Source organism: Erinaceus europaeus, chromosome 4 (genome assembly GCF_950295315.1).
Source record: "Erinaceus europaeus chromosome 4, mEriEur2.1, whole genome shotgun sequence".
Taxonomy (NCBI): Eukaryota; Metazoa; Chordata; class Mammalia; order Eulipotyphla; family Erinaceidae; genus Erinaceus; species Erinaceus europaeus.
The window spans coordinates 45,337,464-45,359,171 of record NC_080165.1 but is presented as its reverse complement, the minus strand read 5'-3'; the positions used below and the strand labels follow the sequence as shown (position 1 = coordinate 45,359,171).

The 21,708-nt window shown below is 40.3% G+C and overlaps 1 protein-coding gene across 8 annotated transcripts in view; it reads right to left on the bottom strand.

Moving 5' to 3' along the window:
* KIF13A (kinesin family member 13A) overlaps nt 1-21,708 on the bottom strand; it is a 255,765-nt gene that overhangs the window by 59,255 nt on the left and 174,802 nt on the right. For all 8 annotated transcript variants that reach the window (XM_060189313.1, XM_060189316.1, XM_060189315.1 and 5 more), the window contains exons 14-17: nt 18,874-19,004; nt 14,485-14,571; nt 14,220-14,386; nt 2,138-2,351 (exon numbers count right to left, since the gene is read on the bottom strand). In XM_060189313.1, coding sequence (XP_060045296.1) covers nt 2,138-2,351; nt 14,220-14,386; nt 14,485-14,571; nt 18,874-19,004 — 599 coding nt within the window. The remainder of the gene's footprint in view (nt 1-2,137; nt 2,352-14,219; nt 14,387-14,484; nt 14,572-18,873; nt 19,005-21,708) is intronic.

Sequence of the window (21,708 nt, the reverse complement as noted above, 5' to 3'; positions counted from 1 at the left end):
TTTATATCCTAGTCTACAATGTAAGAGTACAGAAAAAAAAAATGAACACCTCCGTCTTTCTTTAGTAATTCTCACTAGCTCTCTCTCTTTTTTCCTTCCAAGTCAATTTATAGGGAGGAGAGTAGTTTATAGTGCAGTTGCTGACATAGTAAGTATAATCTCTCACCTCCCCGTGATCAGTGTCTGCACACCACCCACCTCCCAGTTTAGGTCTTTCTCTACCTTTGTACACTTTGTACCCAATATCTGCATTCACTCTGTTCCTTTCTTGCCCTGAGTCTTCTGCTTGGGTGAAATCTCTCTCTTACTCACTCTCTCTTTTGCCTCCAGGGTTACCACTAGGGCTTGGTGCCTGCACAATGAATCCACTCCTGGAGGCCATCCCCCCGCCCCCCGCCGCTGTTATTATTATTGTTGTCGTTGGGTAGGACGGAGAGAAATTGAAAGAGGAGCGGAAGACAGAGAGGGGGAGAGAAAGATAGTCACCTGCTGACCTGCTTCACCGCTTGTGAAGTGGCCCCCATGGCCCCCTGCAGGTGGGGAACCGGTAGCTTGAACTGGGATCCTTATGCCAGTCCTTGCACTTTGTGCCAGTCCTCTGCACTACCCACAATCTCACTCTTAAGTACACTGGATTTATAGAAACCCATCAGGGGGACTTTAATGTTTTCAAATCATTGTAACACTTAATTATACTCCCAGGATATTTAAACATCTTAGTCACATTCATTAAAACACCATAAAATCAATATTAAAACTATTCTCATCCTTTTTACTGTGTCTCCTCCCAGAATTTGAATCTCTCTGAAGAACTCATCTAAAATTAAAGGAAGTGAAAATAAAATGTTTTGTCTCCATTATTTCATTTTTGTTGTATTTATGTAAAAATATTTTATTCATTTGTTAGATAGAAAAAAAAATTGACAGGGGAGGGAAAGAAATGTAAAGGGAGAAAGATACCTTTAGCATTGCTTCACTGTTGGTGAAACTCTCCCCGCCACTCCCAAAGGTGGGGTGTGTTTATTAGTTTGTTTTTGCTGTTAACTAGAGCTTCACTGCCCCAGGCCAACTTTTTCAGATAGAAACCCAGGAACAGAGATAAGGAGACAGAGAGAAAGATACCACAGCACTCATGCATAGCACTTCTGATTGGAGTGGTGCTTTAGTCTTCTGTTCATAAGATACTTATATCTGAGGGGGGTGGGGAGGAGAGAGCTTTTACTCAAAAGAATGATTCAAATGCTTTCTATTTCAATCATTACCAGACTATATCTTCTAATTTGGTACCTTTTTTACTGAATGACAGGATGGTAATGGTGATGGGTTGCCTTTATTTATTTTCTATTATTATTTATTATTATTATTTATTTCTTTAGGGGAAATATAGGCTCTATAGAGGAAGTGGGAGGTTCCTGCTGTCTTAGGGTTTAAGAAGGCAATAGATAGTTACTGCTATAATCATATTATTTGGCAACTGGATTAACTTTGAAAAACCCCTTTCTTAGGAATTGCTGTATCATACACAACATCACCATAATTTATGTCCTTTGACATTATTTGTATATAGCTATGCCACCGGCTGCTTTTATTCTCCCTGGTCTAAGCTTTTAAGAGAGTCAACATATCAAAGACTCAGCCGATGGTCTGTGTATTAATAAGTTTGAGACATTCAATCAATTTTCATATTAATGAAATAAGTTTCAGACATTAATAAATTTGAGACATTCAATCAATTTTCATATTAGTAGTGATTTATATGACTACAAATTAATAGGAGTGTACATAAACACCATTCCCACAACCAAAAGACTGTGTCCTATCCCATCCTCCCTCCTCTCATCCCCCCCCCCCCCCCCCCCAGTGAAGCCGAACTTCCGCCCCTGCTCTCAACCCAGAGCTTTTTACTTTGGTGCCCTACTCCAAATTCAGTCAAAACCTGCTTTGAGTTTACTTTTCTGTTCTTTAACAACAATATAAACACACTCGAGACAGACATTATCTTTGAAAGGAAAAGCCAATTGCTAGTGAGCTAGATATAGGACTCAGATTTCCTTCTTTGCCAGGTCTGTTTTCTGATATGCTTCATGATCCTTCTCCCAACATCCTGAGGCTATGGATGACCAGCTTTCCTACTTACCGCTCCTCGGCCCACTGGGTCACCTTCTGCTGGGCTGTCTGGCTGCTGTAGGCCAGGCGGTCATGCCCACTGTTCTGGCTCTGACGCTCAGGGGAGAGTTGCTGACGAAGATGCTCCAGCTCCCGCTCATACATGAGCCGCTGCTCCTCCAGGGCGCTCCGCTTTTCTTCCAGGTATTGTTTCTCTAGGACCTGAACCACATTTTGAACTGGGTCTAGTGAACCAAAAGACAAAGCGAGGTGTTTTTAATGGGGACTAAGACTGGCAGTCAACAAAGAACTATCTTCTCCCTAGAACCTGCCCTTTCAATACACATCTGTGGGAGGCTGAGGGGCCTGGCAAGGCAAATTCTTTCAATTACCTGTTTACTAACATTGTGACTGTATAAAGATGCCCTGCAGGGAAGAGAGGACTGAATCAGAAAAAAAGGGGGATAATATGTATAAAATGTGTTCAGATAGTTGTAGAGATGATGGCTGGCCCATGTCTACAACCTTAGGGGAACTGTGGTGGACTGCAGTGGGGAGACTGAAGATTCAGAACTCTGGTGGTAGGAATGGTGTGGAGTCAAATCCCTGCTGACATGTAAATTCTTTAATATTAAAATAAATTAAAAAAAAAACCAGAAATACCAAAAAAGAAAAAAAGAAAACAAATAAAGATTCCCTGCATACACTTAGTTGCTTTCTTCAGTTAATAACCATATTCCAATATTTAGATACATCAGTAATCTACCTAAACAGAGAAGAAAGGGGACAGATAGGACTTATTTCCTAAGGGGGAGGGGAGAGAAAGTCATGAAATTTAGGAAAAGTTTAACTACAGAGCCACGTAAAATTTGATATTTATGGCAGCCAATTTCTTTTTTAAAATTTTTTAAAATTATCTTTATTTACTGGATAGAGACAGCCAGAAATCAAGAGGGAAGGGGGTGATAAAGAGGAAGAGAGACTGAGAGACACCTGCAAGCCTGTTTCACCACTTCTGAAGCTGTCCTCTTGCAGGTGAGGACAAGGGGCTTGAACCTGGGTCCTGGAACACTGTAATGTCAGTGCTTAACCAGATGCATCACCCCCTGGTCCCCCTGGCAGCCACTTTCTATGCCAATTTAATGTAAGCTTTGGCATATGGCAAAGGATATATTTCTGATTTTAAACACAAATTTTAATACGCTAGAACTCTTTTTTTTTTTTTGCTTCCAGGGTTATCAGTGGTGCTTGTTGCCTATACTAAGAATCCACTGCTCCTGCAGGCCATTTTTTCCATATTGTTGTCATTCTTGCTGTATAGGACAGAGAGAAATCGAGGAAAGGGAGAAGGATAGACACCTATAGACCTGCTTTACCTCCCATGAAGCGACACCTCCTGCAGATACGGAGCTGGGCCTCAAACTGGGATCTTTGCAAGGGTCCCTGTGGGTTTGCAGCATGTGCGCTTAACCCCCTCTCCAGAACGTTTTGAATGAGGGGGGAAGCTTACAGAACTCAGCAATGTTAAAAAAAATTGAGTATATGGTTTGGGAATTTCTCAGGTGTTAATATGCAAGAGGTAATTTCCAAAAGCAAAGGAAAATTGGGGCTAGGGATTTACTAGTAACAATGAAAAATTACTTCTGATTTTCTGTGTTTGTGGATGTAGAGATTACCAATATAAATGTGGGTGAAAAGAGACAGCAATACTAATAGATCTTGCTCAAAGGATCACTACTATGTCTAATGGTGGTTGTTGGTAGGATTCACTTCTTGAAAGCTAATTGGGGTGCTGGGTGGTGGTGTACCTGGTTGAGCACACATGTTACATTGTGCAAGGACCTAGGTTTGAGTCCTTGGTCCCCACCTGCAGGGTAAAAGGTTTGCAAGTGGTGAAGCAGTGCTGCAGGTGTCTATCTCTCTCCTTCTCTATTACCCCCTTCCCTCTTGATTTCTGACTGTCTCTATCCAACAACTAAATAAGTAAAATTAAAAAAAAATTAAAAAAGAAAGCTAATTGGTTGTGGCAGGGCATCAGTTTGGTAATGAGCTGAATGCCATGGAGAAAGATGGAGGCACTGCTTACAGGTATAAAGAAGTAAGTGGGGGGTGGGATCTCCTGCCTGAGGTCCAAAGTCCCAAGTTCAACCCTCTGTACCACCATAAGCCAGAGCTGAGCAGTGCTCTGGATATATATATATATATATATATATTTTTTTTTTTTCTATATCGCCAATCAGAGAAAAAGAAAATGTTAGCTTAAAAAAAAAGGTTAAATAATACAAAAAAGTAGAAAGCAATTAAACAATTACAAGATATGCAATGTAGGTGAGTTATTTTAAGAAAAATAACAACCATAATGGCAATAACAGTTTTACAAACTACAGGCACCACTATATTGCATGCATTATCTCATGAAAGCCTTGCAACAAACCTAATGTTCCCATTCTAATAAGGAGAAAATTGGGGCTCAGAAAGATTAGACAGCTAACTTAAGCTCATAAAAACAATAAACCAAAGTGTGTGGTTTTGAGAGCTTGTTTGGAGGTTCTAGCAGGGGAGTGCAACTACTTGTATACCTCAAGATCATTCCGTCTCTATTTGGGGAAGGCCGTCCTCTGACTGAGCGAGCAGCTTCGGGAGGGACGCACATGGGGCAGTGAGGGAGGAGTGTGAGGTTTTGAATTCACATCAAAGCTAACTGTCTTGGATATGATAGAAACTTAGTTAAGTTGTGGTGATGCTTTGTTCAAAATCAGTACCCTGTTAAAGGGTAAATTTTAAAAAATTACTGTGACATGCATAATTATAAAATTTAGCATTTTTTCATAGCAAAAAAGATTTTTTTTTAAACCAGAGTACTTCTTCTTCTTCTAGCGTTTGCCAACCAGAGTACTGATCAGCACTGAGTTATGGTGGTGCAGGGTGGATTTTGGTGGATTTTGAAGCCTCAGGTATGAGTCTCTTTGCATAACCAATATGCTATCTACCCCTGCCACAAAAAAAGATTTCACCATAGAATTCGGAGTGCATCCCAAAAATGTTACTTGAAAAGCTTCTAGAGAACTTCCAGAGGTGTGACTGTAGAGTCGAAGGTGTTTCAGATAGCTCCCTTGGGATTTCTTCAGAAACTCACTGAGCCATAGGTGAATGCAGACATGTATGCCCAGTGGGTGGAAAAGAGATGAGGGAGAGATTCTTGGGACTCAAGATGCCGTATTCAATGGCAGCTGTCACCAGATTAGGAATTAGCCAGCAGAGCATATGGCCAGTAGCAGAAAAGTGGATCTTGATTCTTAACCTGTTAACTTAGGGGCAACAATATTGAACTACCCATAAAGACTTACTAGTGGTTAGGTGAAAAATCTGGCTAAAGCTAACTCTGATCCACTCAGGCTCCCACAGCATGCTAGAAAAATAAATCCCAGTTAACTTCTCTGGGATAGCAAGGAATTAACAGCTGCAGTGATTCACTCCAGGAATTGAGTTAAAACAACAATAATTGTTAAGAAAAATTACCTAAAAACTTGCCAATTTACAGTTGTGCCTTCTTACATAACTCACTTTCCTACAAGTGGATACAGGTAAGTGTGATCAGTGGATGTAAATGCAGTGAAGGAGGGGCTCTCAAGACTTAAGAAGCCATGATCTGTGGCAGCTGGCACCGTTCTGGTACTTACAAAACAGAGCATATGGTCAGAGGAAGGAAGGCAAAGAATTTTGGGGGCCTTACACTCTGAACTCATGGGTGTCAAGATGTTGAATTGTCCACAAGAATCACCAAGATTTAAGCTAGAACCTGACTGAGAACTAATTCTGTATGGGTTACACAGGCACTAGCATCTGCCTAGGGAAATAAATCCTGCTTCCTCTCTGAACACTATGGAGAAAAAAATTCTCTCATGCTTTTATGCCCCAGAAGGTGAAACTATAGCAGGAAGACTCTATATTGGCATCAAAGATACTATACCAGAGTGGTGACACAGGATAAAATCTCCCCTCTCCCACCAAGATATACAAATAGGGAAATCCAACACCTAAGCCACAGTGCCTCCTGCTGGCACAACAAAAGCCACACTAAATGTGGAAACTGAGAAATACACAGACAGTGATGACAGAAACTCTGAATGACCCGATAGACATAGATTTAAAAAAAAAAGAAAAATGACAAAGATAGAGTTCAGAAAACTCACAACAAAGTCAATTCAAGAAACTAAACATACAGACACAGATTCAAGAAATCAGAAATCATTTTACCAACGAATTACACTTTTAATGTAATGAATGTAATGAATGACACTTTTAATGCAGTTCAGGCTGAGGGAAGAGACCTAGGAAACAGATTGTCTGGTGAAGGAAAGAATATCAATGCTAGGAACCTCCTGCTTCCACTATAGAGCCTATATTTCCCCTTGTCCTGGAACCTCTAGGGTGGGGCTCACTTTCCTGCATGCCTCTTTCAATTCATACCAAATGATACTGCATCTGCTAATCCCAACCTAATCAACACAATGAATACCATCTCAGCATGATTCACTTCAGACTGTGTCCAGAGACGTCAGGCATGGAATGTCAGCCTTGCAGCCTCATTATTCAGGTGAGACCTTTCTTTTCATAGGATTCTCTAATTCCATTTTAGGTGATTCATTTCCTAACAAAGTCCCAAAACCTAGATACAGATCAGGTCCCATGAGATAGGGCACATTTTCACATATCCATAAATTAGGGCAAAATATATACCTGATAGCAAAAGTACACAATAGTCTGCAGTGAGTCAGTATATGCAGCAAGCAAGTAGAAAGACCTAAAAAGACACCATAAAGTTCGTAATGAAATAGTGTCTGCTTAGACTTAGATACCCTCCTCACCTACTTCCTATTATACTTTCCTCACTCACTCCAAAGCTAACCTTATCAAAGTAAGGACTGCAAAAGCTGAATAAGGGCAAGAGACTGGCATACTCTAACAATGACACTTTAGTTACTATCAGGCCACCCCATCAGCTGGGACCCTAGTCGGGGTCCTGAGATTCTCAAACAGACATGAGGGGCCTAGACCTCAAACAGATCCCTCTCTCTGTTGTTTCTGGTCATCTCTATCAGGAATAGCACAATAGACACCTTTGTGTGTTCCCATAGGACCTTGTCCCCAACGTGGATCAACAACAGTAGAGAATGTTCCATCCTCTGAAGGGAGGCTGGATAACATACTCTATCTATCACCTGAGGAAGATGGGTCCTGAAATTGGGGCAGCTTGGAATGTTCCTACTCATGACCACAGAATGTGAGCTCAGATCTAGAGGGATGCAGAGGTCACATAGGCTCCTAAGCTGAATATGGGCCCCAGATCAGATCAAATCGATAGAGTTTACAGCAAACAGTATTTATACACCTTTCCCAAATTTGGGACCTACTCTCTTCCCTGATCCAGCTTTCTGGTCCTTTTTCCAGCCATGACATCATCTCCCCAGACAATAACTTGTTGGAACTACCTGCATATCAGATTTCAAGCTCAGGAAACATACACACACACACACACACACACACACACACACACACACACACACACACACACACACACAACTAGTGTTGTCATGGGCTCTTTGGAATATAACTAAAATAGAACTACTAACTATCTACAAAACGAAGACTCCCCAACTCTTCATCTGCACTATTCCAGCCTTTAGGTTCATGATTAGTCAACAATTTGTTTGGCCTTATATGTTAACTCTTTTTTTAGCTACCAGGTTCCAGATGCTACCATGATGCCAACCGGACTTCCCTGAGCAGACAACCCCACCAATGTGTCCTGGAGCCCAGCTTCCCCAGAACCCTGCCCCACTAGGGAAAGAGAGAGACAGGCTGGGAGTATGGATCCACCTGTCAATGCCCATGTTCAGCAGGGAAGCAATTACAGAAGGCAGACCTTCAACCTTCTGCAACCCCATAATGACCCTGGGTCCATACACCCAGAGGGTTAAAGAATAGGAAAACTATTAGGGTAGGGGATGGGATATGGAGTTCTAGTGGTGGGAATTATGTGGAGTTGTAGACCTCTTATCCTATGGTTTTTGTTGGTGTTTCCTTTTCTTTTTTTAAAAAATATTTATTTTATTTATTTATTCCCTTTTGTTGCCCTTGTTTTTTGGTGTATCCTTTTTATATATATATATATATAAAAGGGGAGTCGGGGGTAGCGCAGCAGGTTAAGCGCATGTCGAGCGAAGTGCAAGGACTGCATAAGGATTGTGTAAGGATCCCGGTTCGAGCCCCCAGCTCCCCACCTGCATGGGAGCTGCTTCCCAGGTGGTGAAGCAGATCTGTAGGTGTCTGTCTTTCTTTCCCCGTCTCTGTCTTCCCCATCTCTCTCCATTTCTCTCTGTCCTATCTAACAACGACATCAATAACAACAACAACTACAACAACAATAAAAAACAAGAAGGGTAACAAAAGGGAAAATTAAAAAAATTAAAAAAAAAAGAATATCAATGTTGAAGACACAACCATCATACTCTGTGAATTTAAACCTGTTGGAGAGGATAAGTTTAGTAATAATGAAGTACTCAGTGAAATAGCAAGCTCCATTAGAAAGATCAAATGTAGGGGGTTGAGCAGTAGTGCAGTGGGTTAAGCACATGTGGCGTGAAGGGCAAGGACCTTCATAAGGACCCCAGTTCAAGCCGTGGCTCCCCATCTGCAGGGGAGTCGCTTCACAGGCGGTGAAGCAGGTCTGCAGGTGTCTATCTTTCTCTCCTCCTCTCTCCATTTCTCTCTGTCCTATGCAACAATGATGACATCATCATCAACAACAACATCAAAACAACAAGGACAACAAAAGGGAAAATAAATAATAAAAACAATTAAAAAAAAGAAAGATTGAATGTAAAACATTAATTCCCCAATAAAGGAAAAAAAATAAAAAAGAAAGGCGAACGTCAGAGTTATTGGGATACCTGCCTGAGGAGGGAAAGAAGAAGAAAGGAGCAGAGAACATATTCAAAGAAATTATAGCAGAAAAATTTCCACACCTGAGCAATGTTCAAAACATATGCCTGAATCCAAAATGGCACACACTAAGACACCTCATAGTAAAACTATTCAAAACCAAGGATTGTGTAAGGATTGTGGAAAAAATAGTGGAGGCTATTGGGAAAAGAGTAAATAAATGGGATTAAACAGAACTAAAAGGCTTCTACACATCAAAAGTAAACTACAAAAGGATAACCAGGAGACCCAGTAAATGGGAGAAGATATTTACCATCACACATCCAACAAGCAGCTGTGATCAAGCATCTACACAGAATTTAGGCATAGCATATTTTCTTCATTTCTTTATTCTTTACCTATGAATATAAAATGAGCTCAGACTTGCCTCTCCGTCCCAAGCATGGAAAAGAGAGGGAGATGGTGGTTGTAAGGTATTTGTGTGATAAAAAGAATTAGGATGGATTACAAGATATCTAAAGATGCCCAAAGTTAAGTTATCCAAAGCAATAAGCTGAAGGGAAGTAAATTCAGAGGCATACAGATAACTTTTTAACAGATGGAACTGGGTGGCTCTATGACGCTTTTCCAGTCTACTGGTTATTCTTCACTTTAGAATTTAAATGGCTTTCTGTATAATTAGATGAGCATCTAATTCATATTTTGACCCCTCATGAAGAAGACATTATTTTCTTCCTCCCTCCCTTTTTTTTCCTTTCCCTTCCTTTTTTTTCCTTTCCCTTCCTTTCCTTTCCTTTCCTTTCCTTTCCTTTCCTTTCCTTTCCTTTCCTTTCCTTTCCTTTCTTTCCCTCCAGGGTTATCCACTGCTCCTAGAGGCTATTTTTTCCCTTTTATTGCCCTTGTTTATCATTGTTATTTTTATTATTATTGTTGTTATTGCTGTCATTGTTGTTGGATAGGACAGACAGAAATAGAGAGAGGAGGGGAAGACAGAGAGGAGGAGAGAACGACACCTGCAGACTTGCTTCACCACTTGTGAAGCATCCCCCCCTGGCAGATGGGGAGCTGGGGGCTTGAACTGGCATCCTTATGCCAGTTCTTCTGCTTTGTGCCACATGCACTTAAACCGCTGTGCTACCACCTGGCCCCCCGACATTATTTTCTATTGATAGCAGGCTTGCTTTTACTCTTTAAAAAGAAAAAGGCTTATTAATCAGAAAATCAGGTCACCCCTTTGACACATGCAATACTGGGGATCAAAATTAGGGCCTCATGCTTTCAAACATGATTTCTATCCATGGCACTACCTCCCATGCTGCTTGCTTTCTCTTTAATCCATACAATTGGACTTTACTTATTTAAAATATTTTATTTCATGTATGAGAGAGACAGAAAAGAGGAAGGAAGACAGAGGCCAGAGAACCATTATGGCATATGTGATGCTAGGGATCAAATGTGGAGCCTTGAAAAAAAAATTATGCATGAATGGAGTGGGGGGGGGAGAGGAACAAAGCATCACCTTGGTGCATGCAATGCCAGGGACTGAACTCAGGACTTTGTACTTGAGACCAGTGCTTTATCATCTGTGCCATTTCCTAGGCCACAAAACTCAGGACCTAATACATGTGAGTCCTGCTCTCTACCATTTCAGTCATCATCCTCTGCTGCTGAGCTGAGTTTTAGTTCATCATATTCTTCACAGACTTGGAATTACATTGTTCTCGTCAACTAATGGAGATACCTCTGGAAGTTCTATGTTTGGACTGTTACACTGTCAACAGTAATGAAGTAACAGTAGAAAAAAATGCAGGGGGCTGGGCGGTAGCGCAGGAGGCGCAAAGTGTAAGGACCCAAGTAAGAATCCTGGTTCAAGCCCCCAGCTCCCCACCTGCAGGGGAGTCAGCTTCACAACTGGTGAAGGAAGTCTGCAGGTGTCTGTCTTTCTCTTCCTTTCTTTCTTTCCCTCCTCTCTCCATTTCTCTCTGTCCTATCCAACAACAACAACAATACCAACAACAACAGCAATGACAACAATAATAACGATGACAACAACAAGGGCAACAAAATGGGAAAAATGGCTTCCAGGAGCAGTGGACTTGTAGTGCAGGCACTGAGCCCCAGCAATAACCCTGGAGGCAAAAAAAAAAAAAAAAAAAAAAAAGAAAAAGAAAATGCAATGACATATGCTGTTGGATTCACAGGGGTAAGAATAGCTGTCAAGTTTTTACCATTTTTCTTAACTGAAAAGGGAATACTTCTCCACTGAGAATAGAGTACCTGTGAGGCCGAAATTGCTAGGTTCTTTCTAATCAAGTTAGTTAGATTTTGCCAAGGCACAAGCATCAACTGGCAGCACAGCTAAAAAAACAAGAACAACAACAAAAAACAAGCAAAGCTCCCTCATGCTAATGCCATTAAATTAAACCTTTATCCCAGTGTTTGTGGAGGAGCTTCGTCTGAAACCACAAGAGAGGGAAGAGAATCTTCAAATAGGACCACCAAGGGGATGACCACCAGGCAGACAGGCTTATTATCGGGAAGCCACCTAGCAGTAGAGAGGAGGTACATGAACTCTGTTCAGTTGTAGGGGGAACTGGTATAAACATTGTCCAGTCATCTTTGATTCGTTTCAGCACATGCATCACAGCATATCTGTGTGCCCCTATGGGCAGACACTCCATTTAACAGTGGAACTGGCATTGGGAAACATTGTTGATAAATAGACAAAATCAACTCTGGAGAGCAAGCGTAATCTTGAATACTAATGCAGATGATGTAGAGGTATAGCATAGTAATGTCACTGATTAATTAGTTGGGCAAAGAGGATTGGAACAATTAACAAATACTGAAGACTCACTGACTATTCAGAGGATTAGTGTGTGTGTGTGTGTGTGTGTGTGTGTGTGTGTGAGAGAGAGAGAGAGAGAGAGAGAGAGAGAGAGAGCTCAAGGGAGAGAGGCAAGAAGGTAACAATTAGATACATAATGCAGCACAACACATGATTGAATTAATGATCATTGGTTATTTTCAGTTTCAGCATAGACATGAATTGTGTAATCTCATTTAAAGAAAAAATCTCTTATGAATGGGCATGTCGCAACCTGGAACTTGGTGACTACACCCTTTAGTCACACCCTGTATTCATTCTACTTCCAAAAAAAGCCATCCAACGGAAGAGCAGTTGTTCAGACATGTTAATTGACCCTTTGATGTAATTCTGATATATGAACATCACTTTGGAATCTCTTTTAAGATTCTTCCTAGATTAGTAAGCGGGTAGCAGAGTGAAGTGATCTAGCTATGGCCCACCCTGTGCTGCAGTATCAAAAGGTCCACTAAGTATCTTAACTTTTAATGTTAATAATACACAGAGAACAAGTATCAAATTTCTCTCATAAAAGTATTTACTTCTTTTTTGTTGTTCAATATAATGTATGTTAATACACTACATTTGTTTGGTCTTTTCACCACCCTTGGTTTTTAGTATAGTTAAGAAGAGGAATTCTTGAGGCTAAAACTCAAGAGAGATTAAAAAAAGTCAAAATCTTTATTCTGAATCAGAATCTCCAGTTTGATACACTAGATATGTGACGGACAATTCTGTGCAAATTCTTCCCAGACAGTTGTACTCTTTTAAAGAGCAGAGTGAGAAAGTAGATGTTTAACAAAACCACTCAACAGTGAAGCACTAAACCCTTTCCATGTATGCGGCCATGAAGAGGTTGTTCAATTTAGAGCTCCTGGGGGTAACTAGGAGTTCTTCCCGGTTCAAGGAAGGGATTCATAGGCAACCAAAGAATATATGTCTGAGATACTAAGGTTGGGAGAAGTCTAGAAACCTTCTCAGGTGCTTCTGAATTCAACCTAATCTTTTTTTTTTAATTTTTTTGAATATTTACTTTATTTATTTATTCCCTTTTGTTGCCCTTGTTGTTTTTATTGTTGTAGTTATTATTGTTGTTGTCGTTGTTGGATAGGACAGAGAGAAATGGAGAGAGGAGGGGAAGACAGAGAGGAGGAGAGAAAGACACCTGCAGACCTGCTTCACCGCCTGTGAAGTGACTCCCCTGCAGGTGGGGAGCCGGGGTTCGAACCGGGATCCTTATGCCGGTCCTTGCGCTTTGCGCCACCTGCGCTTAACCCGCTGCGCTACAGCCCGACTCCCCTCAACCTAATCTTTATGAAACAGTGCCAGTACCAAAAAATACAATCTTATATCTGGTAAAAGGGGAACTTTCCTGTCCTGTTTCTAGTTCCCAGGAACCAAAACTTGGAGATTAGAAGTCTTGAAAGAAGGAAGAGAGAGGAATTCATTTACAGACTACCACGCAAGGAAAGAATTTGGTACATATTTTAGTGAAAGCATGTAGGTATATATGAGCACAGAAGAAGAGGTAGAGGGTTTTTTGTTTTTTTTTAAGAAGGGTGAGGAAGAAATTTAATATAGACATGGAAAACCTTCTGGAAGGTAGGATCTAGCAATAATGCTTTAAGGAGGGTCACTTCTTTAAAGATATGGATGGGCAGAGTATAGGTCAAGCAAAGAACCTATAAAGCATTTCAATTTAGGTATTATTTTTGTGAAAAGTTACTTGGGCAGACGAAGTATCTTTGGGTTTAATTTCCAATTACAGTCATAATGAAATTTGAGTTTTCCATGTCTATTAGCTTCTATTTGAAATTACTGGATTCATACTCTCCTGGGGATATTCACACAATTTTAACAATAGTAATGGGAAATTTGAAAAGAATGTCATTCATCACTATTACTTAGTACTTGAGGACCACTGGAAATGCTACAATTGTCCTGGGAACAAAGGGTCTTAGAAAGTGATCACAGGCCAGGGAGAGAGCAAAATAATTATGCAAAAAGACTTTCATGCCTGTAGCTCTAAGCTCCCAGGTTCAATCCCTGGCACCACCATAAATCAGAGCTGAGCAGCACTCTGGATGAAAAGAAAGGGGAGAAAAAAAAAAGCAAATAAAAGGGATCAAGGGATCATTCACTGATTGTAACAGCAATGGGAGATCAGGCCATTCAGTATTTACAACAGACCTCCCCCTCTTCCTTTTCTTTTTTTAAATCATCAATTACATACTTATTCTTTACTGAGTGATGTGACATAAAGAATTGCTCAAGACAAAGTAATCTGGAGTTAAGGCCTTACCATTAGTGTTTAGTGTTTTCATGATAACTTCCATCTGTGCAAATTCATAGTTATAATCTGGTTCTGAGGAAGCTTCGCTAGCTGCATCCATGTCATGGTCTGCTGGGCCCGTTTCTTTCTCAAAATCTTTCAACCAATCTCTCCGTTTCCTCTTAGGCAAGTTAATTCTGCGTGATTTTTCACATTAAATAAAGTCAACTTGGATTATACTCAAAGACATAACAAAAAAATAAATATGAAAATATCAGTGAACATAAAGTATTACCTGAAAAAGTGGTTATTTCCCCATAAAATTCTATCGCCATGCCACAGCTGGGTGGTAGTACATACAAGGGTGCCATTCACACAGGATCTGATGAAATGAATACCAGCAATAATGTCAGCTGAATAGTAAAGAGCATAGGATCCAACCCCAGTAGACAAAGAGATAACTAGAGAGATTTTCTCTTAATGAACATATGCTATTACTAGGTAAATAAGAAATGGTAGGATTGTAACCATTATTAGAAACAAAGTCTAAAATGTGATAACGAAAGAATGACAAACTGGCATGATGTAAAGATGTTATTCTCTGTAGAGAATAACAGGGAATAACTACCATCTCTTATGGAATATATATGTACTAGACAATTTTTATTATAATGCCCCTATAATATAATTTGAGATCTGAGACTGTAATGCCTCTAGTTCTTTTTTTTTTTTTTTTTTTTTGCCTCCAGAGTTATTGCCGGGGCTCGGTGTCTATACTACCATTCCATAGCTCCTGGAGGCCATTTTTCCCTTTTGTTGCCCTTGTTTTTTTAATCATTGTTATTGATGTCGTTGTTGTTGGATAAGACAGAGAGAAATGTAGATAGGAGGAGAAGAAAGAGAGGGGGAGAGAAAGATGGACACCTGCAGACCCGTTTCACCGCTGGTAAAGTGACCTCCCTCCAAATGTAGTTGAGAAGTAGGGGGCTGTAACCTGGATCATTACACAGGTCCTTGCGCTTGGTGCCATAGGCACTTAAACCACTGTGCTACCGCCTGGCCCCTCTACCTATGGAATATTCTTGTCAAATTTTGATCAAGTTGCTATGTGCAAATTTTGATCAAGTTGCTATCTGCCCAACAACAGATGAGTGGCTGAGAAAGCTGTGGTATATATACACAATGGAATACTACGCAGCTATTAAGAACAATGAACCCACCTTCTCTGACCCATTTTGGATGGAGCTAGAAGGAATTAAGTTAAGTGAGCTAAGTCAGAAAGATAAAGATGAGCATGGGATGATCACACTCATCAGCAGAAGCTGAGAAAGAAGAACAGAAAGGGAAACTAAAAGCAGGATTTGACTAAATCTGGAGTAGGGCACCAAAGTAAAAACTCTGGCGTGAGGGTAAGGGTAGACATTCGGCTTCCCAGGGTGGTGGGGGGTGGAGTGGGGGTTGGGATGGGACACAGTCTTTTGGTGGTGGGAATGGTGTTTATGTACACTCCTATTAATTTGTAGTCATATAAATCACTAGTTAATATGAGAGGGGGAAAATTGATTGTTTTTAAAGCACAGACTAAATATTTTTAATATATAGGCTGAGTCTTTGATATGTTGACTCTCTCAAAAGCCTAGACCAGGAAGAACAGAAGCAACCGGTAGCATAGCTATATACAAGATGTTGGGTATTATACAGAAAACCCTAACTAAGGGACTTTTCAAAGTTAACCCAGTTACCAAATAATGAGATGATAACAATAACTATCCATTGCCTTCTTGAACCCTAAATCAGCAGGAACCTCACATTTCCACTATAGAGTTTATATTTCCCCCAGTCCTGGAACCTTAGGGTAGGGTGCACTTTCGTGCACACTTCTCTCAATTCATATCAAATAATACTGCATCTGCTGATCACAACCTAATCAACGCAATGAGTGCCACTTCAGCATGCTTCAGTTCAGACTGTGTCCAGAGACTTCAGGTGTGGAATGACAACCCTTCAGCTTCATTACTCGGGTGAGACCTTTCCTTTTATAACATTCTCTAATTCCATTCTAGGTGGTTCACTTCCTAACAAAATCCCAAAACCTAGATATAGACCAGGTCCCCTGAGATAGAGCATATGTTCACACATATCCATAAACTAGGGCAAAATATATACCTGAAAGCAAAAGTACACAATAGTGAGTACCTCCCTAATACTTCCTCTCCACTTTTCCAAGCTTTGGGTCCATGATTGCTCAACAATTTGTTTGGCTTTGTATGTTAACTGTCTTTTCAGTCACCAGGTTCCAGGTGTCATCAGGATGCCGGCCAGACTTCCCTGGACTAAAGACACCACCAATGTGTCCTGGAGCTCAGCTTCCCCAGAGACCCATCCTACTAGGGAAAGAGAGAGACAGACTGGGAGTATGGACTGACCAGTCAATGCCCATGTTCAGCAGGGAAGCAATTACAGAAGCCAGACCTTCCACCTTCTGCAACCCACAATGACCTTGGGTCCATACTCCCATAGGGATATAGAATGGAAAAGCTATCAGGGGAGGGGATGGGATATAGAGATTTGACAGTGGGAATTGTGTGGAGTTGTACCCCTCCTATCCTACGGTTTTGTTAATGTCTCCCTTTTTAAATAAATAAAAAAAATATCTTGGGGATAGGGGCAGCGATAGCGCAGCAGGTTAAGTGCACATGGCACGAAGCCCAAGGACCGGCTTAAGGATCCTGGTTTGAGCCCCCGAATTCCCACCTGCAGGGGGGGGGTCGCTTCACAGGTGGTAAAGCAGGTCTGCAGGTATCTATCTTTTTCTCCCCCTCTGTCTTCCCCTCCTCTCGATTTCCCTCGGTCATATCCAACAACAATGACAGCAATAACAATAAAAACACCAAAGATAAGCAATAAGGGCAACAAAGGGGAAAACATATCCTACAGAGCAATGGATTTGTAGTGCAGACATGGAGCCCCAGCAATAATCCTGGAGGCAAAAAAGAAAAAAAAAAACCTTGCGGGGGGAAGATAGTGCAAAATAGTAAGTGATGCCATGGATGCAATGAACTACAGGAAATTCTAGGACCAACTTTTGTCCACAGAAAATAAAAAACTGACAGGAAAAAAAGGGAAACTGGACAAAAAGAGAAAAGGGGGGGGGCTACAAGTTAAAAAAGAATTAAGACCATTAATAATGACAATAGTAATTGAAATCCTTATTTCAAGAAGTAATTGAAAGAGAACATTTATGAGACAACTGGGAAATCTGAACACTGTATAGATAAGTAATGGTTAGTAAAGAATCACTGCTACTTGTATTAACTGTAATGCTACTTGAGCTATGTTTAAGATTATTCATATTTTTAATAATGTACTTTCTATTTTTAAATATTTATCAGTGGATGGAGAAAAATTGAGATGAAAAGGGGAGATAAAGAGGGAGAAAAGGAGAAACTTTCAGCACTGTTTCACTACTTGTGAAGTTTCCTCCACTGCAGTTGGGGACAAAGACTTGAACTTGTGGATGCTTCCACATTGTAACATGTGTAGTAAGCTGGGTGTACCATCACTGAGCCCCAAGAATACTCATTTGCTTTCAAATAAACTAATAGGATTGAGAGGAAGACAGGAGGAAGGCATATGAATAAAACAAATTATAAAGTAAATAGTTTCTTAAAAAATATTTCTCTCTCTACTCTTTCTCTAAATTGGTGACTTGATAATGGTTTACAAGATTATAAGAATACAGATAATTTGTTTCCACACAAAGTACTGTAACCACTTCCTCACTGCCTCTATGAAAACCAGCATAATCAGCACAGTTCTCAGAAAGTCTTAGAAACAGTTTGGTTACTTCTTTTTCTTCTTCTTCTTCTTCTTCTTCTTCTTCTTCTTTTTTTTGCTGAGCTTTGTGGGCTCTTTATATGTTTTGATTATTATCCCTCTGATGCATGGGGAATAAAGATCTTCCATTTAGTAGGGTGTCCTTTTGTTTTGGCCATGATTCCCTTTGCTATTATTCAAAAGCTTTTCAGTTTGATGTAATTTCACTAGTTTATTTTTCCTTTTATCTTCCTGGATATTGGGCTTGAATCTCTGAAGACATCTCCACAGCAAACATTATGAAATGGTCTGGTAATGTTTCTTTTCTATGTATCTGACGGCTTCTGGTCTAATGTCTAATGGTTTCTGACTCATTTAGAGTTGATTTTTGCACCTGGTGATATGTGGTGGTCCTGTTTTATTCCTTTTTTTTTTTTTTAACTTTTATTAGTGAGAGAGAGGGAGGGAGGGAGGGAGGGAGAGAGAGAAGGAGGGAGAGAGAGAGATGTGCAATACTGCTTTACCACTTGAGAAGCTTCCCTCCTGCAGATGGGCACCAGGGGCTTGAACCTGGCTCCCCATGGATTGTAGCATGTGTGTTCTATCACCTACACCACTCCCCATGCCCAACTAGCTACCTTTTACACAGAACAGGTATTCAAGATTACTCAGTCAGTCAAGGCATGACTGACCTAAATGGGGGCTCAATCATCGCTATATTGCCCTCCACAGTGGAAAAAGAAAAGCCCCAAGAACCCAGGGTAGCCTTAACTTTGCTATAATTGAGCAAACAAATAGAAAGGGGGCATGTACTCTTTCTGAAAATAAGGCACACAAGATATATTATGGAGCAGTTTGCTTTGCTTACCTTGCATTTTCTTTTGGAGTAAGAGTGACCTCTCCGTCTGATGCAATATCAATCTCACAGTGCTCAGGTTGAATTCCTATACCAAAGAGCTGGATGTCCTGGGAAGTATCTGCACCAACTCTGGTATGGTCCTAGTGACAGTTTATTAATATTATTACTTATAAGTAACTCAACAAAAAAAATGTATCACAATTAATTTGAGTTACCCAACATAATTTACATGGCAGCATTAAATGAACCAGGCAAAAGATTTGAGATACCTGATGAATTATCAAAAAAATTTATTCCCTAGAAGCATGCTAAGCAGTAGAACAAAGAACTTTGATGCATCACGTTATCTGCCAGATACCTGGCACTGCATATGCCAGAGCTGAAAGGGGCTACAGTTTCTCTCTCCCCCCCAGAGCTGAAAGGGGCTACAGTTTCTCTCTCCCCCCCCCCTTTCTTTGTTAGGAATAAGCCTAACAAAAGAAGTGAAGGATTTGTATACTGAAAATTATGAGTCACTATTCAAGGAAGTAGAAAAAGACACAAAGCAGTGGAAAGTTACTCCATGATCATGGGTTGGAAGAATTAACATCATTATACTACTCAGAATATACTACTCAGAGCCATATACAAATTTAATGCAATTCCCACCAAGACCATATAATTTTTTTTTTAGGAGAATAGAACAAAAGCTACAAATGTTTATCTAGAACCAGAAAATACCTAGAATTGTCAAAACAATCTTGAGAAGAAAGAACAGAACTGAAGGCATCAGACTCCCAGGTCTTAAATTTTATTATAGGGCAACTGTGATCAAAACTGCTTAGTACTGGAACATAAATAGACACACTGGCCAGTGAAACAGAATCGAGAGCCCAGAAGTAAGACCCCACACCTATGGACATTTAATCACTGACAAAGGTGCCCAGACTATTAAATGGGGAAAGAGAGTAGTCTTTTCAACAAATGATGTTGGAAACATTGGGTTGAAACATGCAGAAGAATGAAACTGAACCACTACATTTCACCAAACACAAAAGTAAACTCCAAATGCATCAAGGACTTGGATGTTACACCAGAAACTATCAGATACTTAGAGGAAAATATTGTCAGAACTCTTTTCTGCCTAAATTTTAAAGACATTTTCAATGAAAGTCTAATTATAAAGAAGAATAAGTAAAACAAACAACAACAACAAAAAACCCCCAAACCAATGGAACTATATCAAATTAAAAAGCTTCTGCACAGCAAAAGAAATCACCACCCAAATAAAGAAACCTCTCACAGAATGGGAGAAGATCTTTACATGTCATATATCAGACAAGAGGCTAATAACCAAAATATATAGAGTTGCCAAACTCAGCAAGAAAACAAATGACTCCATCCAAAAATGGGGAGAGGATATGAACAGAATATTCTCCATAGAAGAGATCCAGGGAGTCGGGCTGTAACGCAGCGGGTTAAGCGCAGGTGGTGCAAAGCACAAGGACCGGCATAAGGATCCCGGTTCGAACCCCGGCTCCCCACCTGCAGGGGAGTCGCTTCACAGGCGGTGAAGCAGGTCTGCATGTGTCTATATTTCTCTCCTCCTCTCTGTCTTCCCCTCCTCTCTCCATTTCTCTCTGTCCTATCCAACAACGACAACAACAATAATAACTACAACAATAAAACAAGGGCAACAAAAGGGAATAAATAAAATAAATATTTTTTAAAAAAGAAGAGATCCAAAAGGCCAATAAACATGAAAAAATGCTCCAAGTCATTCATTGTCAGAGAAATGTAAATAAAGACAATAATGAGATACTATTTCACTCCTGTGAGAATGTTATACATCAGAAAAGGTAGCAGTAACAAATGCTGGAGAGGTTGTGGGGATAAAGGAACCCTCCTGTACTGCTGGTGGGAATGTCAATTGGTCCAACCCATATGGAGAGCAGTCTGGAGAACTCTCAGAAGGCTAGAAGTGGACCTACTCTATGGCCCTGCAATTCCTCTCCTAGGGATATATCCTAAGGAACCAAAAACACCCACTGAAAAAGATCTATGTATACCTATGTTCATAGCAGAACAATTTGTAATAGCCAAAACCTAAAAGCAACCTAGGTGTCCAGCAACAGATGACTGGCTAAGTAAATTGTGGTATTATATACACAATGGAATATTACTCAGTTATTTAAAATGGTGAATTCACCTTCTTCACCCCATCTTGGATGGAGCTTGAAGGAATTATGTTAAGTGAGATAAGTCAGATAGAAAAGGATGAATATGGGCTGATCCCACTCATAGAAGTTGAAAAACAAGATCAGAAGGGAAAATACTAAGCAGAACTTGGACTGGAGTTGGTGTATTGCACCAAAGGAAAAGCCTCTGGAGTGAGAGGGAGGGTTCATGTCCTGGAACATGATGGCAGAGAAGGACCTAGTGGGTGTTGTATTGTTATGGAGAAAAGTTAAACATGTACAAACTATTGTATTTCACTGTTGAATGTAAACCATTAATCCCCCAATAAAGGAATATATATGTAATATATATATAGTCCTGCTGATTTAGATCCCTCCTCTTCCCTTTGTTCTTTACTATTGGTCAAAAGCCATTATAATAATAACACTTCCCTCCGCAATAGCATAGGATTTGGATCTTTCAAAATTAAGATTTCAGAAATGGGGTGGGGGTAGATTGCATAATGGTTATGCAAACAGACTCTCATACTTGAGGCTCCATAGTCCTAGGTTCAATCTCCCACACCACCATAAGCCAGAGCTGAGCAGTGCTCAGTTAAAAAAAAAAAAAAAAAAGATTGGGAGTCATGTGGTAGCACAGCTTGTTAAATGCACATGGCGCAAAGCA